This window comes from Alosa pseudoharengus, unplaced genomic scaffold (assembly GCF_046254945.1).
Source record: "Alosa pseudoharengus isolate Yale_2024_CS ecotype anadromous, Long Island Sound unplaced genomic scaffold, YU_APseudo_1.1 YU_APseudo_1.1_scf_15, whole genome shotgun sequence".
Classification (NCBI taxonomy): Eukaryota; Metazoa; Chordata; class Actinopteri; order Clupeiformes; family Clupeidae; genus Alosa; species Alosa pseudoharengus.
In genome coordinates, this window is record NW_027468620.1 from 29,188,397 (window position 1) to 29,212,332 (window position 23,936).

The window sequence follows — 23,936 nt, forward strand, 5'->3', positions numbered from 1 at the left end:
GGATCAGTCTCAAGGCTCTTAGAAACCTCAAACCTGCATAAACACAAAAGAGAGCGCTGAATTAGACCAGTGAGCCTTCGCAGAATCGCAATACTAGTCATTTTTGTCCTCAAACCACTTACATGTCAGAATACTTGGCTCTGTCATAAGAAATAAATCAGACTAAAGTATTTTAAATAAAGACCATATCCTACATGATAGTTATTTCATTTGCCATGCATTGCCATTTGTCAGTATTATCAGCCGCATTGTGTATAAACTGCAGGACAGTGTTTTATGCAAGTTAAAAGAAACAAAACCATATTAATACCATATTAACTGCCCCGTTTATTAACCTCATAGCTGAAGAAATTTTGCAAAACCAATGCATAAACCGTGGCTAATAGTTGGGAAATTACGGTACATTGAACATTTTACTAGGTGCTTAACCAACATTTTCAAATACAAAAAGAGCTTTCCCTGCCAGAAAACAAAACAGAGTGCGGATTTTTTATGCGCGTGTCAATTCCCAAAATTCACACATCTGGAGCGAGGTGGCCTGGGGGTCTTAAGTGGAGGAGGGGATGAAGGCAGAAGGTGAGAGGAAACTCCACCTCTTCCACACACTCTCTCACATCCCCTCACGCTTGAGCAGATTACAGAACGCCGCCACTAACTACACCTGCCTCAGCCCAGCACTTACGCAACACAAATCTATAAATCTATCACTGGTTAACACACATTGTCTCTCTCTCTCTCTCTCTCTCTCTCTCCAAAACACACAAACACAAACAGCAATCACATTACGTGACACCAAATAAAGCAGATTTACAGACCAACAACTACATACCCCGAACTAGATTCATTATTTCACTTCCATTGTTTTTTCTTTGCCTAAATCCTAAATCCATCACAGATACAATATACTGTATTTATGTAAAAGATCCCTTACAGAATTGTCTGACTTGTCACAATTGTAGAATATGAAATTACAGGTTGTTTTTCCTCATGAATACAAACCTACACATGAGCACTGTAACTTGTAATACTGTATAACACATAAGACAAAAGTGCTATCCATCATTAGCTCGGCTGCGCAAGTTGCCTGAGCCCCTTACCCCAGCCACAGAGAACACGCAGGCAGCCGTAGAGGGAGTAGAGCAGGCCCTCCCCTTCCAGCTCCCTGCCATGCCCGTGGCCCTGTCGGACACGGTAGCCGTTCACATACAGCTGACCCCCAGACTTCTTACGCCTCTGCGTCTCCTCCTGCACCTCCTCACATAGGCTGGGTCGAGGGCGCCTGCACAGGATCTTGCTTGAGATCATGACCGACAAAAAACGTCTGGTCCACTTGTGTGTAGCTGAAGTCAGGAGCTTCTTGCTTAGCAGGATAACGAGGCCAAGTGGTCACTCTGCGTCTGAAGAGTGCGTCGCAAAATGACCGCACAGACAATGTAAGCCGACAAGCGTCCAAACGTGAACACCCGATATGGTGTCCTTGAGCAGTTCACTCTGTATCAAAGCTTCATGAGCTTCAAGGCTCTGTGTGAGCACGTCGAGGAGCGTCACCTGTCGTAAGCCTGTCTGCCTCTGACTGATTCGCATCAGTCGTCAGTCCCAAAGTGTTTAATCTGAAAGCCCACGACATCGCTCTCCTTCGCCCCCATGTCTGGTGCCACGCGTCATGTGCAGCACTGGCGCACCAATAATGTGCCATTTCAGAGGTGAAGCTCTTTCAGGGCATCGGAGCACTCTGGGATTTAGAGGGGCCAAATAGGAACGCCAAAATGCGAGGGGGAAAACAATAATCCTGCATTAATCACAATTGCTGTCTCACTGGTAGCCGGCGCCCGTGAGAAAAGGCCGGTAGAGGGCAGATGTGTAATCACATTAGGCCCAGGAAGTGGGTGAATTACACAATGACTGAGGAGGGGGCCCGTCGTTTACATTAGAAAAGATTCACAGATACACAACCACCATCTGCTCTCAGTCAACGAAAAACGTTGAAAAGCATCTGAGAGCAACATTAAACATGACCAGTATTGGTGTTTCAGTTCATCATTACATAACTGATCTGTGATAGGTGCAGTCCCAGATTCTAAGCGCTTAATGCTATTTGTCAGAATGGAGTCTTCAAACTGTCCATTCAGTATTTGCACTCAAAAAATCTCTGCTGTTCATACAAGGTCCTGCCTCTGTTAATGGGAACATAAAAGCTCAAACTGAGCTTCAAATAATCCCAGCCAATCAACATGGTGCACCACCAACACAGAAGGGAGGGGTCTAATTTTGATTGGCTGTGGAGGTAAAATATCAACAACGTTTTGTGAAACCAACACCAAGTCCACCCATGGACTTCCAACAGTCCGCCAGTTAGTATTTATAAAGAAACAGCCTTCCTGGCACCAGACCAAACGCACCAAGTGAGTGGCGGCCCACGTGTCCGTGGCTGACGGGTTTCCCAGCTGGACACTACGCAGTCGTGCTGTGGGCTGATGAAACCCAACGAAACAGATGTCCGCCACTGGACTTCACCAGTCACCACAGCTCAGAAAGAAAGAACGAGAGATCAAGACCAATCCCATTGAATCTGGGCCATTTGAGAATCAGAGAGCTTTTGTCGTGTTTGTGTGTGTGTGTGTGTTTGTGTGTGTGTGTGTGTGTGTGAGTGTGTGTGTGTTTCCCAGACATGTGTAGAATGGGGCAGCTGCTCATTCAGACTTCTGAGCCTCCACTCAGGCTGGTTCATTGAGATTGAGAGCGAGCGCACAAGGGCCTGGGACGCCGCATCACGTGCACCAGCAGCCCGCAACACACGCCACGGGTCCCTTTTCTCAATCAGCAGGGGATGAACATTTATAAAGAGGGATAATGTCCTGTCTGTGTGTGTGTGTGTGTGTGTGTATGTGTGTGTGTATGCATGTGCCACACACACAGCACCAGGATTACTCCTGACTGGCCACTGTTTCGATTTTTTCCCCCCATGATTCATCTGGCAGCGGCGCTGGCAGCATGCAGAGCGGATCCACAGGGGCCATGCCACGTGAGGGGCTACTCATATTAAAGAGGATTAAGCCCAGAAATTAGTTTCCGCCATAATACTGGTCATGGTCTTTTGACAGAAGAGCTTCCGGTCAGGGTGCTGTCGGCAGGCCGCTGGGCGAGAGCACACACATGGCCGCGCGGAGGTGACAGCTGAGCCACTCAGCAGAGAGCCGGCCACCGCGGCTCATCAACACTTCCCTCCACAGCCAGCAGGTGGCACTGCTACTCAACCTTGTGAAGCAGAGGGATGACCATGAGCTGGAGAACATCATGCATGTGTGGATTTAGGGACGACTCATTAACGTATGATGGTAGTCCCAGTGGATGATCGATATATCCCCATTCGTTTGCTTTCATTTTAATTGATTTCATTAGATAAACCAACAACCTGCTCTTGCCGTCTTGGGATTTGAGAGAAGATGATACCCTATGGGATTTGAGATAAGATGATACCCTATGGCAGTACTGTGTAATCCATAGTGTATCTGTGATGGATTTAGGATTTAGGCAAAGAAAAAACAATGGAAGTGAAATAATGAATCTAGTTCGGGGTATGTAGTTGTTGGTCTGTAAATCTGCTTTATTTGGTGTCACGTAATAGAGAGAGAGAGAGAGAATGTGTGTTAACCAGTGATAGAGTAGAAGCCATATATGCATTACACAACCTTGCTCACACAGCTTTTACACAGCCTATACACCGGCTCCTTTTCTGCCTAAAAAACAAACCATAATGATCCAACATGAGCCACTCTGGTTTGTAAGAGGGCTGCTCCATTTTCTCCAAACTCGTTGACTGGAGCGGCGCTCCTGAGGAGCAACGTGAAGCGTGACACGACTTCATATGGCAGCGCGGAGATGAAAAGGGAAGTGGGCTCGTGGGCGCAGGCAGATAATTGCGTGGGCGGGGGAGGATCGTCGGCTGGCAGTTACCGCTACCGGCCATTTAAGCGGCAAGCGCGGCAGGCTAATCCATTCACAGCCCTCCTGGGAGAAACTCTCACTTCAAGTACTTTAAAGAGATTCATTTCTATTTTCAAAGGGAAACTCGGCCGTGCGTCTGCTTTTTGGTCACAATAATGACACATTGGTGCACCTCTTTCATCAATGTCCGGCATTCAAAAGGGGCTAGCTGTTACTGGAAATGCTCATTCGGTCAGCAGCCACACATGAAGAAGGAGACCATTTAAGAGCACCATTTCAAAGAATAACGTGTGGTTACAGGCCACACTGTGGCAGTGGAAGGTCATTTCATAATGGATTAGATCGTGTGGAAGGTGAACTCTATGGTTTTTCTCCCCCACAGTGCAAGGACCTCTGAAGTCCAATGCACCAGTTCTTCATCAGTGTCACAGCACTGTGTCCACTCCAGCCTCATCATAACCATAACTGCATGGAACTCTTCCAGTGCCACCACTGTGTCATCAAAGTTCTAAAGCAGCACCAGACTACTGATGTCCTATGGCGTCCAATTCAATACACTGAGCATTTTTATTTGAAATAACTCTGCGTAAGCCAAAATATCAACCTTCCTGTGTACCCAGGTCATGCAGTACAGTGCAGCATGTGCTGTATTAGCCCAACACAATGGGGCCTAGAATTTCCTTTGGAGGCAAAAATGACAAACACCTGGGAACGTCTCTTTGTTCAGTATGTGTGTGACTTGTGCTTGCCCTCTCTGTTATGGAACTGCTCTCATTCCATCACCACTTTGAACTAAAAATGTCTGCTTTATTTGCAAACACACTCATCAACACCCACCCACACACACAAACACACACACACACACACACACACACAGAGACAGAGAGAGGGGGGGGGATCAAGAATCAGGAATGGAGCAGATTACACATTTTTCCATCAGAATTGTATGCCTCCGACATTATCCTGTCGTCTTAACGTTATTCCTCTTATCAATGGCAGCATGGTTTTCAGTCCAATGGCTCTTTCTGAGAGTGAACATAATGTAAATTTACAGTTCTGCATGGTTTACCTTATTCTAATTAGCTGTGATCGCAACTGCAGTAGGACAGGCTATATTATACAGTAAGTATTTGCTTTTCTGAAGCTGTAATAATAGTTTTATGTGCCCAAACAAAGGTTATGTATTCTGAACTCAGTAGGCTAGTACAAAACACCAAATAGTTTTCATTTGCAATGTTGAACAAGCTAAAGAGTACACAAGCATAGGTTACTAAATTCGGATGATGCTACTTGCATCCATGCTTAGAATTGTTACTTTATCAATCAGTTGTGATCCTTTTCCAAGTTATGCCCATTTAAAAAAGGGACAATGCAGTGTATTTTAAAATGTGTTGGACTACCTTTTTCACACAGAAAACTGATAAGAGAATTAATAAAGAATTGCACCGATAACAGAATCGACAATGGCATTAGTATTGATAAAATCTTATCAGTTCCCATCCCTGCACCTGCACATACACACACAAATTCAAGCGCACACACGCACACACAGGCAATCATTCAGGATCACTGATACATGTTTTCCTCATCCACACAGTAAGTGCACATACATTCACAGGAAATGAGTATGGCTCTATACTTTTATTGGGCCCTAATTGCACTGATGGATAGCAAGCACAGTCCACTGTGCATGAAGTAAAGCTAAATTAAGGCCACTACATAAAAGAATCTTCCAACTCTGAACATGATCACCTCATATAAGCACATTCTAACGTCCACAGAAGACCTCGGTTTTCCACGGTGTGATGGACAGTGTGCTGGGTGTGGTGTGTCCTGCCCAGCGGTAGGTGAGTGAGTGAGCGAGTGAGTGTTGGTGCTCCCTTGTGTCCTGTCTGCCAGCAGCCCCAGATGCCCACCCTCACCTCCACCTCCCCTCCATCTCCCCTCCATCTCCCCTCCATCTCACCCGGCCTTGAAGTGCGTCTCTGCTGTGTTCACCTGCGCTCACCCCTGCTCTGACAGACACGCGGAGTGACTGAAAATCGTTAGCGCCGCGGGGAGAGGACCCCGGCCGCTAAGAGCCGTGTCTGGGGCAGCGTGGGCAGAGCTGCACCCACCCCCCCCCCCCCGTCCTGCCCGACACGGCCTACAGTACATGTGGGGAGGGTCGCCGCCCGCACTCCTATCAGTTCACATCCAGTCAGACCAGACTGACACAGCAGGAAAGGGGAGACATGGGGAGAAGATGGAGGTACGCTAGAGTCCAGGAGAAATAGACACAGAGTAACAGAGTGAGGGGGAAAGAGGTGTGCTTGTGCCCTACATGTGATCCTGTGCTGCAGGATTTCACTGTGTTGCATGGGTGAGGCACGCTGGATAAACACATCAGTCTTCGTCAGGCGGATGACTCCTCTGCAGTGGCTCAGCTCCCTGACCCTGTTTACTCTGCTTTTCAACCGCTCCTCCAAGAGGTGGCATTTCAGAGCCGTTTTGGGACTGTTTGGGGGATGCAGTGCCTCTATATGCAGGGCTGCAGGTAATGCTTGTGGACTACTTTTGGTCTTAGTCATGTTTTGTAGGCTGGCTTTGTGATTCAGCTTGTGTTGGAGAGGAGTTTTCCTGTCATTTCATATAAGCAGAGATAGCTGACTGCCTGTGCAGGCTTGAGGCTGAGAGAGAGAAAGGGAGGAGTGAGAGGGAAGAGATGAAGAGAGAGAGAGAGAGAGAGGGAGAGGGGGAGAGAGAGAGGGAGAGGGAGAGGGGGAGAGAGAGAGAGAGGGGGTGATGATGATAAGACCTACCCAGCCAGCTTCTATTCAGATACACCGACACAAACACTGGTGGCACTGTGAAGAAGTCCACTACAGAGTTGACCTCCAGCCAGAACCACAGCTTATCATTGGCTGCTATAAACTGCAATCAGAAGAAAGCAAGAGAATACACAACATCAGACTACATACAGCTAACACAACATACTGACAGCACAACACTGAAAAGATTGAAGTGTGCAATAATATAGTTTTTGGTGACATTTTTCAACCGCATCCATACTATTTTCAGCTCTTAAAGCGCAGTAATGAGGAAGTGTGGACTAGTGGAGTAAATGATCAAGTGCACTTACCCGCAAGCCAAAGTACAGTAAGAAAAACACGTTGAACGCCATGTCTATCTGTAACGTGAAATCTTGGTAGAAATTCTGACAGGATTCTATAGGGCTGTGGAGACACAACACGATTAGACAAACGTTAGCACACAGACTGTTAGAACAGTACATTCCAGTGGTTCACAGCTCAGTTGAAATAAAGCATATTTTAAAATTGCTAAATTCTGCACACCATTTTCAAATTCAAGAAAATAGAAATGCACTGTCACAAGTTTGCACACACTGTAAGCATGTGTCATTCTTCTCAAGCTCTTTTTCTCTATTTTTACTATGGCATCATAAGTACTGTAGAGTTAAGTATAAGTATAAGTATAAGTATAAGTATAAGTATATATACTCTTTTGATCCCGTGAGGGAAATTTGGTCTCTGCATTTATCCCAATCCGTGAATTAGTGAAACTCACTCAGCACACAGTGAACACACAGTGAGGTGAAGCACAAACTAATCCCGGCGCAGTGAGCTGCCTGCAACAACAGCGGCGCTCGGGGAGCAGTGAGGGGTTAGGTGCCATGCTCAAGGGCACTTCAGCCGTGCCTACTGGTCGGGGTTCGAACCAGCAACCCTCCAGTTACAAGTCCGAAGCGATAACCAGTAGGCCACGGCTGCCCCTAATTTAACCATTGCTTTGCTCAGTGAACACTGTGGATTTCACTTCATAGATAATGGATTTGAAAGCGCCCGGGGTAGACTTATGACTCAAGTGAGGTTCTCTTTTCTGCAGCGCCTCTAGCACATAATCACTGCACCAAAACCACCCAAAATAAACGTGTGGGCCATTTACACTCGCTGACGGCCTCTTCAGGACTATCTTGGGACTAGCCTTAGGTGCAGAATGGGCTGTTGATGCATTAGATATCTAGCAGGGACAGGGCAAAAAGCAGATCTGAATCAATATATTTATATGTAAAGGGTTAAATAAGCACTGGACAATTCAATTAAGTTAAGAGGCATTTGTTCACAAACAGCTGTCAGCCTTAGGACAGAGGTTAATGCAGCTCTGCCCTCTCAATGCCATTATTATTGATCTTGCCAGAGGACTCAATTATTTATGAACTATTATGCCACACAAAATAACAATATTGCAAAGAGAAACCCCATTGGAGTCATGGCAAGTGTAAGCCAATCAGTGTAAAGAGCCTTACTCACTGTCAGCACCGGCTGCTTTCATTTCCTACTCCCAATTTGTTTTCTTGCATAATGTGACAATAGGTCATGCATCAAGCTCCCAATATATGGAGAAAAGAACCATTAGAATGAATCAAAGAGCTAAACAGTTTCTGGTGTGCTAGAAGATGCATGGCATCCTGACATGATTTTGTCACAGAAACCGGATTTCCTTTTCATGTTTGCGTTTATTTTCAAAAAGCAATCCTGGGGTTGTACAATATTTGAATCCAAACAGTGACAGATGCTTATTTCCCCCATGCGCACACACACACACACACACACACACACACACACACACACACACACTCTTACAAAACAGCATGCCTGTCACGCACACAAGCATAGTGAATGCAACATTTGGTAAGGGACACATCCCTTTAAGAGCTACTCTGCCCTCTTTTCTTTCATCATTTTGTAATAAACTGGCTCACTGATTTGTGGTTCATATCCTACTGCACTCATCTGTGTCTAAGACGCTCACGCACACAAACGTGAAGATGGTTTGCAGACGGGCATTCAGACAACCCACACACAGCCTTACATATACTGTACTGTACTGCAGCGTGATGCTTTAAAAAAAAGCCTTTATGAATGACCGCTGCTGCCGCCTTCAGCTGGACATTACAGATTTATAGATGATTGTATGTGAATAGGAACAATGCAAAGAAAATACAACACAGTGAAAATGCAACACAGTGCTTTTCAAATGACACCATGGCAGGCAATGCATTTGATAAACAAATGGAAATGAGTGCAGCCTATACCGTTCCCACTGATAGCAACTGAGGGATCTGTTCAATGTGCACAAAAAGGACACAGAGATGCCACTCCCCCTGAGCCCCCTCCCCCAGGCCCAATGGCACTTCATGTGCCCAATCACATGGGATCCCTCGACACATGCTGCCCAGTGCAGAAATAGCCCTCGCCGGGGCTTCTGATTACGTGAGCCACCTCCTTAAGCCTCGGATTGGCCGGGCCTTCGTGTTGTCCAAGCGAGACAGGCTGGATCCCCCCCACCCACCCCCACCCCCCCCGTGGCATAAGGGACAATTTGTCTTCCAGAGGCCGTATATAGAAGCAGGCTCATTTTAGGTCACAAGTGGAAAATTGCCCACGGAGCGCCTGGCGTTCGGGGGGGCTGAGCTGCACTGCCCACCACCGGTCCACAGAGGGGCTCCCAACAACGCACTGCACTCAATCTCAATAGAGCGCCATCACAGGGCATCCTACAGCCATTAATCAGAGAAAATCTGCCTTCAATGGAAGAATAGTGCAGAATGAACACTCCCGGTGGTCACACCGTCCTGCCTCATGCTAGCGTATTGAGCGAGCGCATTATTGCTCCGTTATTAGCAGGCACTCAGTGCTGCCGTGTAATTCACGCTGCCTCATTAATGTTTATGAAAACATTCAGAGGGAACAGGGCCACCGCTGGAGGGCACAGGACTGTGAGAGCAGGTCAGATTGCTACACGGAGCGCTGGCTGAGAAAGCTCGGAAATCTGCCCCCCACACACCTCTGGATGGGAGAAGGATGAGGGGAGGGGGAGGGGGTAGAATCAGGGCCAGGCTAATACATCAGCGATTGATTTAGGCCAAGGCACCATTACTAAAATAAGAGTGATTTAGCACCTACAAGGGCAGTGGACAAATAAAAAGCTCTGTTGGGACGCTAAAAATAAACGTGGACGTTTCATTTCCCCTAAGTACCCGGCTGTGTGTGCTCCTCACTTAAAGGAGAAAACACTGGGACACTGCCGATTGGTTCCTCCCTCTAATTAAACAAACAGTATGACACCGGAATGTTCTGGATTGTTTCCAAGAATCAGTGTGCAAAAGGCTTAGCAGCCATGGGCAGGCTATGTGTGTGTGTGCCTAAAACATGAACTGCAGCACAAGATGGCCTTGCATTGCTTCAAGTCTTTATGTGGCAAATCAGGCAGGATGCTGCGTCGTTGTGTACACTTAGCACAGAAGTTCCACATGCATTTCCTCTTAATCCTCATGTTGGGCACCTAATCATTTAGAGGCTTTCATCCCCAAAAACCTCACAACGCATGAAACATTGTGGCGCACTCCCACACATCCAAAGCCCTGCGTCGGCACAAACCAATTTTGCGATAAAAAAGGGCACACCGCCAAGGGGAACTCAAATTGCATTTCTTATCTCTGCATTGTTTAAGCGCAAAAGCGGCAGGTTCCGACTCCATCTCGGACTTTCATCCCCACTGCCAAGGCGAGGTGTGTGTGCGTGCTGTCATGGGAGCCGGGCTGCCGCTTTCATGATAAGAGCACTGCCTCCACACCGAGGGAGAGAGAGAGCGAGGCGAGCGCTGAGAGTGGACTGACGGCGGCCACTTCCCCCGAGTAAATAATTGAGGTGACACTGACTCTTGTCTTCCACTCGGAGACGGGCGGGGAAAGAGGGGAAACCAGCTCCAGTCTACGCCCAGGGTACCAGGTCCCAAATACACAGCAGGCCTGGAGAGACACTGAGCACACATAGAGATGAGAGGAGAGGAGAGGAGAGGAGAGGAGAGGAGAGGAGAGGAGAGGAGAGGAGAGCATAGCGAATCTGAAGCCCTGTGTTCATTTGTACCGTAAGCTTATCTCCCAAAAGTCTGCCCCATTGCATTATTTCTACATAGGTTTAACATGGTCATGTTAATGGAAATATTGCATTGAACTGAGGCTCAGTTCCTTCTCCTCTGAGTCAAAAGAGGGAGAGAGGGAGAGATAAAGGTAGAGAGAGAGAGAAAGAATGGGAGAGAGAGCAAAGGTCCAAGATAGCAGAATATCTGATATTAATAGCCCTAAATATTTCATCATTGTCAGCGTCAGTGCGAGATGAGTCCTCTGCGGCATAGTGACCAGGCTTCAGATTTCAGACAGAGGCACACTAATATCCAAGAATGAAACATTACCAGCTTTATCTTCCCTCCCCTGCTGCCCTCTCTCTCTCTCTCTCTCGCTCTCTCTCTCTCTCTTTCTCTCTCTGACACACTCTCCAACAGCGTCCAAGAGATTCAATGTCTGCAATGCCCACAATTCAAGTCCCTGAACACCATGGAGGAATTCATATATATATATGCCAATTGGCATCAATAGCACTAGGACAGCAGTTAGCATTTAGCAGTTAGTAAAAAAAAAACGACGATCAAATGACGATCAACAACGTTACACAGTGCAATATTGTCGTGGTCGTAAATTGTCAATGTCAGAGACTTCATTCTCCATATAATATGTCAGTGTAGCATCAGACGGAGTTTGAGGTAAAATAACTGCATTGTGTTGCTTTAAGAAACACCACTAGAACTTCCACGGGGGAGTTGGAGCATGAGAAGTGGAGCGTGTGCGCTGGACGCTGGTGTGCTGTAACGAGGCTGCTGTAGTGGACCATGGCATCTGACTTGCAGGGTAGTCTTTTGTTAGACAGAGCCTTCAGTGGCGCTGGCCGTCTCCTTGTGCACGGAGCCCCAGAGCTGCAGGCCAACAGCAGGCGCGCACACCCACACTCACACATACACACCACACACACACACCACACACACACACGCACACATACACACACACCACACACACACAGACACAGACACAGACACACGCACGCACGCACACACACACACACACACACACACACACACACACACACACACACACACACCACACACACACACACACACACACACCACACACACACACACACTCACACATAGACACACACGGCACACACACACACACACACACACACACACACACACACACACACACACACACACCACACACACACACACACACACACACACACACACACACACACCACACACACACACACACTCACACATAGACACACACGGCACACACACACACCACACACACACCCACACTCACACACACACCACACACTCACACACACACATACACACACACACACACACACACCACACACACACACGCACACATACACACACACCACACACACACACACACACACACAGAGAGAGCTTTATATAGCCTCATTACCAGTTCTGACCTGCTTCCTGCTTCCAAAGCCATTTCTCTCACCTTACTGCATAAATAAGTCATCAACCACTAGTCCTGGTTCCTTTTTTCCCCCTGAAATCGATCGTTGGATTCTGATAGTGTTTCAGCAGGTATGACTGTGAGGCAGACACACCTTCACACACACAACTGGTGCAGCCACACAATAGGCTACCACACAGCACAAGATGTGTCAGAAGGGAGACAAAATAAAGGCATCCCTTACAGGAGAGCCTGCTGTCTCTCTGTCCTACATATCCCCCTCTCTATCTACCTCCCCCCCCCCTCTCTCTAGCCCCTCTCCCTAACTCTCACTCTCTCCTCCTTTCTGCATTTTATTCTGGTTCATTCTGGCTGTGCAAAAGAAAAGAACAAGGTGTTCCCAACAAGACAGCAATGACAGGAACAGGAGAAAGAGTTCTACAGCAAATAGATTGCAAGCTATTTTAGGCCATGACATTGAACCACCACCCCCTCCCTCCTCTCCTACCAAAAAAAAAAAACAATACATGAAGCTTTGATAGCTGTGACCGTATGGGGTTGGGATAAAGTTTTATTTTTCACTTGCTCTGATCAAAGAAGGGCTGTCCAAAACAGACATTGCCCACTTCTCCCCTTAACTGAGACCTTTATGCAGGGGAACCGACTGCTAAAGAGCGACCACGGCCTCTGGCATGGCCATCAGCTGCTCTCCCTCGGCATGGAGCTGCCTAATGATTTGTTGCAAGTTTTATCCAGACAAATAGGTCCTGAAACAGGAGGAAGGGGGACTGTGTGCACCTGGAGAGAGCAGGAGGAAAACAAACTAGGTAGGCTGGTGCCTAGCCACCAGAGAGAGTCCCCCCATCTCTCTCTCTCTCTTTCTCTCTCTCTGTGTATGTGTGTGTGTGTGTGTGTGTGTGTGTGTCCATGCATGCATGTGTTAGAGTGTGTGTGTGTGTGTGTGTGTGTGTGTGTCCATGCATGCATGTGTTAGAGTGTGTGTGTTTTCCTCCCTCCAGTTAGCTACTGAGCTGTGTAAGTGCATGGAATGCTCCCCTGAGAGAGAGCATGGCAAGTGATGTGGATGGAAAAGCGCATTGAAGAGGAGAGATCGGCGTCTAGGCAAATGGAAGTTTTTTTTTTTTTTTTTACTCCACATTACATTTCCAGGTACCTTGGGGACCTGGTGTCAACTGCAAATGGCACAAAAAGCTTCACCTGAAGATGTTTCCTGGCCTTTTTAACGGACTATTACGCTGCCTATCTGTGCGTATGATCAGGAGCAGCCTTTATTGTTTAGATATTCGAAAGCATTTTCAAATACATTTTGTTTTCTGGGGAAAAAAAAACTATTTCAAAGCTGTTACTGGCGTGAGGCTTTCTGTATCAGCCACAATAATTGGCATCATAAATGGGGTCGTTTGGGCGTCTCCATGCAATCCATTCGCTCAATCATTAGCATTTAAGATGCATGGAAAAGAAAGGTCAGCCGAAGAACGTTAGCAGTGTCCCTGTAGGAGGGGTGGAGACTCGGCATCATTTCTGTGCACTGTCAGGAAGGGGGAGGGGGAGAGAGAGAGAGAGAGAGAGAGAGAGAGAGAGAGACAGAGAGAGAGAGAGACAGAAAGAGAGAGAGAGAAGGAGAGAGAGCAGAGAGAGAAGTCTTGAGGGTAGGGTGGTGAGGAGGGAGGGAGGGGGGGGGGGTCTTGCAGCTGCTGTAATCCTACCTCTGTTAAGATGGTTAAGGCTGAATCTCCCAGACGTGCTCTGAGACTGGTGTGTGTGTGTGTGTGTGTGTGTGTGTGTGTGTGTGTGTGTGTGTGTGTGTGTGTGTGTGTGGAGGGAGGGAACAGAGCGGAGAGCACACTTAGACGTGAGCAGCGACACGCAGCTCCAGAAGGACAGGGCTCTGTCCACTACAGGTGCCTGTTCCCCAAGCACACGCTGTACTTGCCCACAAACAGCCCTGGAGCCCAGCCTGAGCTGCCCATTAATCACCACTACAGAGCCACAATCACGTCACGCATGTCAATCACTGACAACAGCTTTGGTGACATCTAGATTAGAATGCAGGGTGGGTTTAGATCTACTGCATGTGAGCTTGTGTATGTATCTACAGTATGTGTGAGTACTGTATGTGCTTCTGTTGTCTTATAAATCACCTTGTCAGTCTTTGCTGTTGTGTACATTATTCCCGGCAGGTGGTCTGATGGTAATCACTCAGTAAATCAGAACCTACACTGCCCTCAGCTCAAGAGCAAAGCTCCCGGTCAGTCTTGGCCACCTCTCCGTCAGCTGAAAGTGCTGACCAGACAAAGTGCCACAACAGGGCTGTCAGTCATGTCAATTACTCTGAGGAAGTGTACAGACCCACTGGACGAACTGTACACATCTAGAGCACAGACCACCACACCACAACAAAACAACTAAGTGTAGAAGGTTTACAATATGCCTCCAATCTCAACCAGTCTCATTTTCACTTTATAATTATTACTTAATACATCTGTTTCAATGTTAGGGGCTTGACAAAAGATGTAGAGATTATGTTTGTAACTGACCCGAGCGCTGCAGTGCTTCTAATCCTGGGATGCAGGGTAGTATAGGTACTATGGGACACACTGGACCCACTGCAGAGTGGACAACGGACCGGACAGACTGCAGCCTGTTCTGCTACTCTCTGCTAGTAGTTTAATTGGACTCGGTAGGAGAGCAATGCTTGACCATGGGCCATTACAGACACATGGGAGTCTCAATAGGGTCAAACATTGATCCACAGATGAGACATCTTGGCACAAGGGATGCTTATTGCCTTAAGCAAGAAAATGCTTTGGCTTGGTAGATAATAATATGACTCATTCATTCATTCACTCATTTGTTTATTCATTCGTTAATTAATTTGTTAATTCATTCATTCGTTCGTTCATTCATTCGGGTCCCTATAACTGTAGCAACACAGGACCCAAACACAGGACTGAGCTCACCCCTTCACCCGTGCCCCTGCAGTGTGTGTGCAGGAAGCATTGTGCAAGTGTGCAAAGTGTGTGCTGAGGGGCACAAGTGCCTGGATTGACTGAAGCACTAAAGCACTGAAGTCCTGAGCGTGGCGTTGTTGGGGATTAAGTCTGCCGCGCCCTGCTCTTTGAGAGGCAGCAGTGGCGGGGTTATCTGTCACAGCTTATCGGTCACTTTAAATGGAGGACTGGACACGGACCGGGAATCAATTCAATACCTCCCATACTGCTTAGATTAAAAAACCCACATGTGCTGGACCTGAATGAAAGATGAACTCCTGACTTCATACAGGCCTGGCCTGGCTCTCCTCGCCTGGAGGCCAATTCTCCTGTCTGAGACTGATGATCAGAAGTGGATAAATAAGCCAGCCCAGTGCAGAAGATAAAGGCACTGACAATGTTACGCTTCTGTGATTCATTATAATCTGTCCAGAATATAGATGCCTGGAATATGAAATTGTGTGTATGTGAATGCGAGTGTGCATGTGAGTGTGTGTGTGTGTGTATGTGTGTGCGTGTGTGTGCATGTGAGTGTGTGTGTGTGTGTGTGTGTGTGTGTGTGTGTGTGTGTGTGTGTGTGTGTGTGTGTGTGTGTGTGTGTGTGTGTGTGTGTGTGTGTGCGTGCGTGCGTGCGTTCATGTATGTGTGTGTGTGTGTGTGTGTGTGTGTGTGTGTGTGTTTGTGTGTGTGTGTGTGTGTGTGTGCATGTATGTGTGTGTGTGTGTGTGTGTGTGTGTTTCACCCTGGTAATTTCCTACACGTCCACATTATCTGTATGCCTGTCACTGAGGTGGGTGAGGGGAGAAGAGCCTCAACCCTCAGCAGTGGGAAGCAGTCGCTGAGAAAAAGTGCGAGTGCTTGTTGCCATGGAAACTGATCTGCTTGGTTCCATTGAAAAAATAAAGTCTGGATATTTACGACAAACAGTGCAAAGCAAAGCCCTAACACAGGCTTCAGTTTCATTGTGAGCATTGTGTCCGCCTCTGCGAACCATCATTAGTGCTGATGAGCTGATATGTACGATGGTGACTGACAATGTCAACACCATCAATTGAATTGCTGAATCATTTAATACGACCATCGTTAGTATGCAACAGCAGCAGCTGGTTTTAAAGACACAACGTGTACTTTTTGCTACATATAAAATTTGCTATGTAAATCCTTAGGGCAGTGTTCTAATGCCTTATGATTCTATGTTCTGGGCCTTCCACTACATTTGTTTATATTCCACATGCTTTGACAAGTAACTATAAATGCACCTGGAACAAACAAGATGCGTAGAACGGGCCGTATGAAATACTATTTTACCTGTGCCCTGGCATACTGAACAACACAAACACCCCATTGCACTTATAATCTCATTTGTGTCCCCAAGTCCCCATGATAACAAACATTGAGAACACTTACTCATAGGAGTCTATGAAGTATACACTGAGCATATTTACTCAGAGGAGTCTATGAAGTATATTTTGAGCATACTTACTCATAGGAGTCTATGAAGTATACACTGAGCATATTTACTCAGAGGAGTCTATGAAGTATATTCTGAGCATACTTACTCATAGGAGTCTATGAAGTATACACTGAGCATATTTACTCAGAGGAGTCTATGAAGTATATTTTGAGCATACTTACTCATAGGAGTCTATAAAGTATAGTGTGAGCATACTTACTCATAGGAGTCTATGAAGTATACACTGAGCATATTTACTCAGAGGAGTCTATGAAGTATATTCTGAGCATACTTACTCATAGGAGTCTATGAAGTATATACTGAGCATACTTACTCATAGGAGTCTATGAAGTATATACTGAGCATACTTACTCAGAGGAGTCTATGAAGTATATTCCCAGAGCTCCAATGCTGAGGGCAAACACCAGCACCACCTGCGGACAGAGACAAAAGAGAATACACACAACTGTTACAAACCTGTCAGTTCCAAGGGAACAGTAACACACAGGCTATACAAAATAGTTCTCTGTACTAGAGGGCATTCCTGACAAGACTAAAAAGAGGAGATTGTTGCAGCTACTCAGGATTGCCAGAGCTCTTCTGAAAACAGTGAGGAGAAGGAGAAGGGTTTTGCTGATAAGACTGGAGAAACATTTCACTTAAGATTCAGTGATCCGCCACAGCAGAGCGACCAGAAGCCAACTCCAACTGTGAGAACAGGGCCTTTGGTCAACCTCTGAACTTTGATGTTGTATGACATCACTGTTAATCACATTGCAGCTGTGCCACTCATAACACTGTGTGTATGTGTGTGTGTGAGTGTGTGTGTGTGTGTGAGTGTGTGTGTGTGTAGATACTAAGCCGCTGTATATCAAAGCTGGATAAAAGCAGACAGTGGTACAGCAAGCTATAATACATGAGTGAGGCAGGGGGAGAAGTGCAGTGTCACCAGCATCAGAATTTACTGCTCAGTTCGCCGTCATGGCCCCTGACAACAGCTGACTCAGCACTCTGCTCGCTTATGGGACTACTGAGCACATCTGACAAATACACCTACACACACACTCTGTCTCTCGGTCTTACACACACACACACACACACAGGACACATCCAGGACACGCATCAACTTCCAACAGGTCAGTTATGAAACATGCCACTGAATATTTCTCCAAGCCGGGAGAGAAAATGAACTGGGGGTCATTTACGGGGAGCGTTTCCACTGCAGTGATGGCAGGCCAGGGCAGAGCGGGCTAGGAGAGCAAGAGAGAGAGAGAGAGAGAGAGCAGTGTCTGGACCAGAGAGTCCCAGCCCACACCTCTGACCATCTGATCCTCTCTGTGTGGCGGCAGGGTGACGCTCGCAGGCTCATGATATGGCCGAAACTGAGAGGAGAAGAATCAAATGGCGCCATGCTATAGTGCCACTCTATCCCATGACAAGCACACCCACGACGTGCCATCCATTTGAGGAATGTGCTACAGTAATTGAATTTGCACCCTTAAATTCGAGGAGTCACACATGCTTTGAGACACAAAATGCACACAAACAAATACAAACAAGTAGCACTGCACTGCATTAAAACTGTTTCTTTTGCAATGCAGTATGCCTCAACTATCATTTACTGACTTGAAATGCAAACATCATTGAAAGTGGGAGATATTATCAGGAAGCGTGTATTACTATTGCATAATATTAGAAAAGCAAGCTCAGAGTATGGTAATAACAGCTTTCACAGAAATGAATAGCTCTCGTGGTTTTAAAAGGAAATCATTCAAAGTGACGAAGCAGTGTAACTGAACACATAACACTTGTGATTTAGGAGCCGAAATGTTCAAGAGCACCTGCTAAACTCTGATGTATTTTCCACTAAGTGTACTTTTGGCACACAACCATGTTACTTTCCAATCCCTACTGTGCAAACACTAGGAGTGAACCGATACACCAAACCCATGGCTTGGTTCATACCTAGGGCCACACATTAAAGCCTTGCACATAACTAGGCAAACTAGGGGAAATTGAAATGTATTATACTAATTGTTTTGTTGCATTGAGAACTCAAGGGGCTGTATCTGTAAGGAGGACAGCTGCTGGGGTTGGACAGAGCTGTGTGTGGTGGGTCTGTCTCCTCCACATAAGATTGTGGATTAGAATTTCCTTTGTTGTGCACATATACTGCAGTTACAGCCCTGGCAAACATACAGTATCCCACATTTTATTTGTTTTCCACAGCCATATGCTGTAGTACTGAAATACATGCTAAAGAGATGACACAGAGGCGACACATAATATATAATACAATGTAAAGCAGTGAAATATTCACAGTGTTCAATATGTTGCAGTGCTCAGAAAACACAAATCTGTGAGAGTACCAGTCACTGAGCAACACAGAGTGCAAATGGTTGTGTCTCCCAAGAGAGACGGTTCTTTCCACTGACAGGATGTAAAACAGCAGCAAACAACAGAGAGGTATCACACCTGCGCAGGGCCAGCGTGCAGCTCACCCAGTGGGTCTGAGCCCGAGTCTGAGTCTGTGGCGAAGCCCAACCCAAGAGGCCCAGGAGTACTTCAGTTCGCCCCCCTTGGCCAAACCATTTAGAGTTCAACAACAACAAGGAATGTTGGGAAATGCAATGTCATGTCAAAGTCACACAATGACATACACGTTATGAGCTGAGATATAAGCAAAACCAGTTATTTTTTATACACCCTTTCAAGAGAGTTCCATTATCAGCATCATAGTTGGCCCCACAAGGCTTCCTTTTTAACATTCCATGTTGTTATCTTAATGCAGAGGAAGTAGATTGGGAACCAAATAGAACGTTCAAGCATTGTTTTTGTTTTTATTGTTGAAAGGGTCTATACACCAAATTATTTTTGACATACATTAAATGACTGATTGATTCAACATCAGATGCAATTTTATCATTAATTACAGATTTGTTTCAAGGACCATAACAGACCTAACTTCAACTCCGGGACTAGGATATGTGGTGTCCATCCACACGTTTCCTATTTTAGCTCTGTTCTGCAGAATAGGCTGGATTTTCTGCCTGCACCCACAACAGATGGCAGGCCTCGAAGCTGAACTGACACACCTCTCCCCTGCTTGCTGCCGGTGCCGTGATGCCTACAGTTGCCGCTGAGCATCATTTAGCTGGACACCCTCCGCTACGACACTCTGCATCTGCTTCTCCCAGCCCATGAAGGGCTCAGGTCAGGAGACGCTCACGGTAAAACCACACCTCACTTGACCTCAAGGAAATAGCCCCTCAGGCCACAGCAGTCCACACCTGCAGAGCCTTCAACCGTGTCAAGCACAAGGGCGACTTCTGTTGTTGTTTTTTCGTTCTGAAAATACTACTGACCCAGAGAGGAAGGCGAGGCCAACAGAAGGCTGTTTATATGCTAATGGAATCTATCTGTGGGATGTGGTCCGGCTGCTGGAGGAGGTGGCCGTGTACCAGCCCAGATGAGGTGTCATGGGGCTACTCATGTGTTCTCAAAGGAGCAGTGACCATAGGACTTGCACAAAAACCACTCCTTTGCCGTGCAGTCGACATCATTCTTCAAAGCCTCATCAAGACAAGCTCTTTTACAAGGCTTCAAAGAGGGTGCCATTGACCCAGCTTCTCTCGACACAGCATGGAGCACCACACAATGGCCACTCACCGGGGGGCCAGACCACCACATCCATTATAGATGACCGGAGGCTGATTATTTTCAATGGATTATTTGGATTGATATCCACCCATTGTAACGGCTACTGATGAGAAAACACCTCAATGCATTTTTAATTGAGCCTCTTTGTCCCCTGGCGATTGATGGGCTACAGCGTGGAACAGACTCTGGAGGAGCAGAGAGCTGCAGCCGGTGATAAGACGTCGAGCACCAATCATCGACATCCGTGACAAAAAGCACATCCGAGACACCCAGGCCGCCCTATCCAGTCTGCCTGAGCGGAGCACCTTCCCGCAGGCTTGACGCTCATCTTCCTCACCACCTCACACATTTTCACCACTCTCCAAAAACAAAATGTTTGAACATTTCAGAGTTCCTCCTTTTCCACCAGAGGGCACAGTTAGCTAGCACTGGTATTAAAAAGGTTTTTTTTTTTGTTCGCATAGGTGACGCCGAAGCACAATTTCATTACATCGTATTGTGATTAAAAAGGTGCTTGATGGCAACAAAATAAATGACAGCCCTGGCAAACATGCGACTACATGACAAACACATGCACTGATACCCCCCCCCCCCTCCCTTTGGGATTGCACTGGGACTCGCTGCCATTACAGGAGAGGCGAGCAGGCGCGAGTGGAGTTGCTGAAAAGCTGAGCAGTGCACAGGCCAGCTGAGCTGAGATGATGGGAAGTGTCATCTCTAAACTGACCCAGTTATTCATCTGTAAACAGCAATGGTAAGGCGGCCTTTCCTCCTCCTCTCCTCTCCTCTCCTCTGCTTCGCCTAGCTGGCTTCCTCGGACCAAACCTCCAGCCAGGCAGCGCGCACACACACACAGCACCACCACCACCACCACCACCGCCACCGCCACCGCCACCGCCACCGCCACCACCACCACCACCACCACCACCACCACCACCGCCGCCACCACCACCACCACCACCACCACCACCACCACCACCACCGCGCCAGATGAAGTGCATGTAGTGAGGGGAGGAATGCTAGTGCTTCAGCGTGCTTAAGAGGGTGGTAATATCTGTCTGTGAGCAGCCACTGCTAACTAGCATGATCAAAGCGATGCTGTAAGACAGGACCTGATTAAAAACAGCATACATGAGGATTACCTTCTCCCTATTTCACAACCTCTCAGTCTCATTTCACACACTCTCCTCTGACCAATCATGTCTATGCTTGGAGAAATAGGAGAGACCTTATCAAACATAAGACTTACATATACCCTCTACTTGCCTACAATGTAATTAAATATGTACATTAAAATATGGACATTCTCTGTTCACTATATGTACAGCAAATCCTAGTTTACATTATACATGTACATGTACAGTGCTCCAATTGACAATATGTACTGGTAGTTCCTCCTGTTCCTCGGACAGGCAGTCTGTACATTAGCCAAGGTCAAGGGGGGGTGATGTGGGGATGGTGTTGGGGGGTGATGTGGGGATGCGTACTCCAGCCCTCACACATGGCCCCGCCAGGCACTCTGGCTCTGACTCACAGCAGCTCTCATAAACACGCATGGCAGGGCATGGCATGGAGGGCCAGGGCAGGGCAGGGCAGGGCAAGGCAGAGGAGGGGAGGAGGGGGGGAGGGGAGGGCCAGGGCAGGGAGGGCAAGGCAGAGGAGGGGGGGAGGGGGGGGAGGGAAGGGGAGGGGAGGAGGGAAAGGGAGGAGGGAAGGGGAGGGGAGGAGGGGGGGGAGGGCATGCCTGACTGGGAATCTCATGGCAAGCCATGGAGCGTGTGAGTGTACATGATTCACCACGCGGAGCTCCTCATGCAGCGCTGCAGCTGCAGCATCTACAACCCATTTCTATCACTCATAGCAACCCACTTTTAGCACTTCTGCCTCGTCTCACAATGGAGCCCCATGCTGCCCGTGGGAGATGGGACACAGTAGCATCAGTGGACACTTGATAATGGCCGCCCATGTGACCACACAAGCTCCCCTTTGCATTAAGTTCAAACTCTTAAACAGGGAGGCAGGAGGCAGACTCAAACCCATGCAAATGGGAATGGGCTATCAGCTCTGAAGCGAACACACATCAAAGGAGCAGGAGAGGCCCCTCTAATGTATGGCCCTGTCTGTATCCGCACTAATGACCACTTGTCATCTTTACCCGGTGAAGAAGATGTATGTTTATCTCCACTGGAGTGTAAAGTGTACATTTACCCATCATGCTTACTATTTCTGTCCTTTCAACTCCCCCAGGACATCCACCTCTGAGCAAATATTAGCTCTCAGCATCTTCATGCGCAGTTCTGCAAACAATCAAGTTTACACATTTATTTGTGATGTATTATTAATTTATGACGCAAGCTCTGCTGGACGTCAGCATGGCACTGCAGCGCTCTCCAGAGACGAAGCACAGCCAAGCGGGACGCAGGCGCCCTGCGCCCTGTCCCACTGCTCACAATTAGCACAACAGAGCTGCTTCGTATGCGCTCAGTGTGTAGGGGGGGGGGAGGGAGGGAGGGGAGGGGGCTGCTGGATCCGCGATGCGTTGACCTCTGCCTCTGTGTTTGGTCTGGCCAGAGAGGCTTTGAGCGGTGTGAAAGTCACCCGGGTGAAATTCAGTCCACGCGGCTCTTGTTGCCTACAGTATGCCACGGCTGGAGATGGGGGCAGATGCGTGTTCTGGCGCGGCTCTTGTTGCCTATGCCACGGCTGGACATGGGGGCAGATACGTGTTCTGGCGCGTCTCTCCTGCGCTTGTGTTGCAGCGCTGCGGCGGAGCAGGGGAGAGGAAACAGCAAAGGCAACTGAACAACATGCAATACTCACGTGCACACACACACACACACCAACACAATTACGGCTCTGTAATCTGTTTACATTGCAGGTATACCAATATTTGTGATGGAGTACACAGTAGCCCCAGGGCAGAGCAGTGCAAATATCACACAATATTAAACACACTGTTACAAGGCTGCATATGGAAAGAAACTTGTTTACTGTGAGGTTTAGGGATAATACACCAGGTAGTTAATTCCCTGAGGAAAGCAGCCCACGTCGTCTGCCAAGCACACACACGCTCGGTTATGAAAGAGGGAAGAACTAATACCACTGACACATGAGGAGACGGTGTGTCAGTTCTTAAGGGGCAGACATCACCTCCTCTTTCAGCAGCAGTCCTGTGAGATCAGAATACATGTTTCCAATAAAAGGCCTTAAGTGAGAAGCACTACTAAACCGGTGTGATAAACACACTAGAGTACAGCTACAACTACAGCTAGAGCAGCCAATACAACACATACAGTAACATCAACAGACCCCAAACTCACACTGAAAGTACTACAGCCAATCAGGCAATCCATAGGCATGAGGGCCAATATTGGAACAATGATTCCGAAGCTCTCCTCCATGCTACACTGGAGCCAGCTAATGCAGTGATAGATAGATAGATGACTGAGGCAGGGACTGAGCCTGTGATTCTCTGTGCATAGTAAGGTAAGGTAAGGTGCTCTGTGTAAATAGT

General features: G+C 47.4%; 1 protein-coding gene across 5 annotated transcripts in view; it reads right to left on the bottom strand.

Annotated features, from left to right (window-relative positions):
• kcnma1a (potassium large conductance calcium-activated channel, subfamily M, alpha member 1a) overlaps positions 1–23,936 on the bottom strand; it is a 133,573-nt gene that overhangs the window by 56,365 nt on the left and 53,272 nt on the right. For all 5 annotated transcript variants that reach the window (XM_076285129.1, XM_076285127.1, XM_076285128.1 and 2 more), the window contains 4 exons: positions 17,135–17,196; positions 7,067–7,160; positions 6,747–6,858; positions 1–33 (listed from right to left, as the gene is read on the bottom strand). The exon at positions 1–33 is cut by the window's left edge and continues 43 nt beyond it. In XM_076285129.1, the coding sequence (XP_076141244.1) occupies positions 1–33; positions 6,747–6,858; positions 7,067–7,160; positions 17,135–17,196 (301 nt within the window). The remainder of the gene's footprint in view (positions 34–6,746; positions 6,859–7,066; positions 7,161–17,134; positions 17,197–23,936) is intronic.